At 39.2% G+C, this 2,763-nt stretch overlaps 1 protein-coding gene across 3 annotated transcripts in view; it reads left to right on the top strand.

Annotated features, from left to right (window-relative positions):
- VLDLR (very low density lipoprotein receptor) overlaps positions 1–2,170 on the top strand; it is a 37,600-nt gene extending 35,430 nt beyond the window's left edge. For all 3 annotated transcript variants that reach the window (XM_056522613.1, XM_056522605.1, XM_056522595.1), the window contains one exon: positions 1,446–2,170. In XM_056522613.1, the coding sequence (XP_056378588.1) occupies positions 1,446–1,481 (36 nt within the window). In that variant the 3' untranslated portion in view covers positions 1,482–2,170. The remainder of the gene's footprint in view (positions 1–1,445) is intronic.
- The last annotated feature ends 593 nt before the right edge of the window (positions 2,171–2,763 follow it).

Genomic DNA, 2,763 nt, shown 5'->3' with positions numbered 1-2,763 from the left:
TAAAAATAAAAAGTAAAGTGAAAAATCCACTCCCCAATAAAAAAAAATGTAAAACATATTTATCTCCGAGTGCGTAAAATGTCAACTATCAAAATATAATACCGTACAATAAATGGCATAAACGTAAACAATCTCCAAAAATGCAACTTTTTTTTGTCACATTTTATAAAAAAATTAATAAAAAATCTAAATGTTAGATCTGCAAAAAATGAGCCCTCATACCGCCCTATATACAGAAAAATGAAAGTTATAGGTCAAATTGGGGAGATTTTAGATTACTGATTTTGTACAAAAAGTTTTGGATGTTTAAGCGGTACAAAAATATAGTATCTAGCCATGGGTATCATTTTAATCGTATTGAACCACAGAATAAAGAATAAATATAATTACTGTAAATTGTACAGTATGAAAAATGAACCCCTCCAAAATGTGCAAAATAGTTTTTCATGAAAATTTCCTCCCTAAATATTTTTTGGGGGTTCGCCGTACATTTTATGGTAAAATGAATTATCAATACAAAGTACAATTGGTCACGCAAAAAACAAGCCTGTAGATGGAAATAGAAGTTATGGATTTTAGAAGGCAAGGAGGAAAAACGAAAATGCAAAAATAAAATTGGCCTTGTCCTTAAGGTGAAAATGGGCTTGGTCATTAAGGGGTTAAAGGGGTACTCTGGGGAACAAAACCCATAGCCCATACTTCCCCTCTTTGCATCCTATTTGTCTAAATATCATTTGGTATGTAGGGCAGTTCCCCTCTTTGTCACTTGCATGCATGAAGTGAGGGAATGACATCCTCCAGCTACCACTATATCCCTCTGTCTCTCAGGAGGGTTGGGCTGCCTTCAGTGTAGTTTCTGCCCCGCACGGAGTCATCCTCTATCTAGTGCTGAGGACTGGGAGGTGTACAGCCTTAGCCAATCACACTGAACACCTCCATGCTGCTCACAACTGGAGGGTAGGGTCTGGCAGAGCTGCAGCTGCATCTCTCGGCAAAGAATATCAAGCAGCCAGGAAGTGTGGCTTTGGAGATATATAAATATTTTTCTTGCCTGAAGTACCACTTTAGAACTTTTGCTGTAAAACATCTCTAACATTTTCTAGATATAGCATGGCCTAGAACTTGGTCTCATAAATGGAAATTTCACTGGGGGCAATAGTAACGTTCCAGGTAGACTGAGCTTAATCTATTCATGCTGCCTGAACCACAAGTAATCATGGTAGACCTCAGTGGCTTCTTTCCCCACAAGTATTTGGCTCTGCAATTGTATATGGGATCTTAAGCAATCTGCCAAGGCTGGTGGGTGGTTAGTGGCTTGGCACCACCCCAGTGACATGAGGTTCAGGCAGTGGGAGGTTCTGGTGCACTTCATGGTACAGTACTCTTAGAACTTCTGCATGCTAATCTGTCTAATTTTTATATATTTTCTCTTCTTCCCCTGACAGATATCGGTTGTAAATACAGAGGACGACATGTCATGAGCCTGGCTATACATAATTGACATTTCCCATCCTCCTTCAGTCTACACTGCTTCAACAGGATATTTTGGTTCCAGATGGTAACCAGTCCAGAAGCTGAACGCGTCCTGCCCCTTAATGTGGAAGTGTGACTATTTTGTATGCGTGACACAGCTGTTACGAATGGAACCTGCAATGGAAACCTTTTGTAAATATTTCTTACTAAGCTTGTTCAGCTTTTGAAAAGGTTACCATTTCATCCATAGCCCCCATACCTTATTTATTTTCAGTGTTAGCAATCCTTCACTCCACATAGGCCAAGTACTGTATAAAGCACTTTCCATAAAAGCCATATCCCAGCAACAAACCCTGTGCTATATATAGTGAATGCACCTGTACATACTTGTATAGGCAGTTGTACATATCTCTGAGAACACAATCACTATTCTGAAGCACTTTGAAGTATTTTTGACTGTAAATATTTTCTGTACACTATGGGTTTTTCTTTTTCTGACTGGGGCAATGGCAATAGACTAAAACAAAACGGGTTATTCATACGAAATTGCCAAATAACTTCTTAACCTTAAACAATTTTGTATGCGTGAATGCAGCTGTAAATGTGTATTGACTGTGACCTTTTTTGTAGAGGTATACAGGGGTGTATTCCCTATCAGAACTACTGAAGTTTCTTGAGAATTAAATGAAATGATTTACTATAATACATGTGTGGTGTATTTGTATAAGTTTTGTAAATAGCAAATGAAGTGGCCATGTATATGGTTAGCTATTCCATTTAGTAATCCGTCTAATCAGACTTGAAGCTGAATACTGTGGTGAACCTGTCGTCCTTGATGCAAACTCTCAAGGCATGGGGAAATGGGGGTTTAAACCACAAGTGCAATTATTGTTCAGTGTTTGACTTGTTGACTGATCAGTTGTAATATTTTCAGCTCACTTGTTTGCCCCTACAAGGGGTGAACTTGCTAACCTTTCATACAAAGGCAGTGATGGGGAAAGTTATGTGGAGTGTCATAAATCCACCTGAGCAGACCATCATGCTCTAGGGCAGTGGTCTTCAACCTGCGGACCTCCAGATGTTGCAAAACTACAACTCCCAGCATGCCCGGATAGCCAACTGTCTGGGCATGCTGGGAGTTGTAGTTTTGCAACATCTTGAGGTCCGTAGGTTGAAGACCACTGCTCTAGGGCTTTGGCATTTACCCAATAAATAAAGTAACTGGTTTTAAACAGGCAACCCTAAAATGCAGTCATATGCATGAAAACTGTTCCCATTTTTAGTTATACA

Source organism: Hyla sarda, chromosome 1 (assembly GCF_029499605.1).
Source record: "Hyla sarda isolate aHylSar1 chromosome 1, aHylSar1.hap1, whole genome shotgun sequence".
Taxonomy (NCBI): Eukaryota; Metazoa; Chordata; class Amphibia; order Anura; family Hylidae; genus Hyla; species Hyla sarda.
The sequence above is the reverse complement of the archived record's forward strand: the minus strand, read 5'-3'. Positions and strand labels throughout refer to the sequence as shown.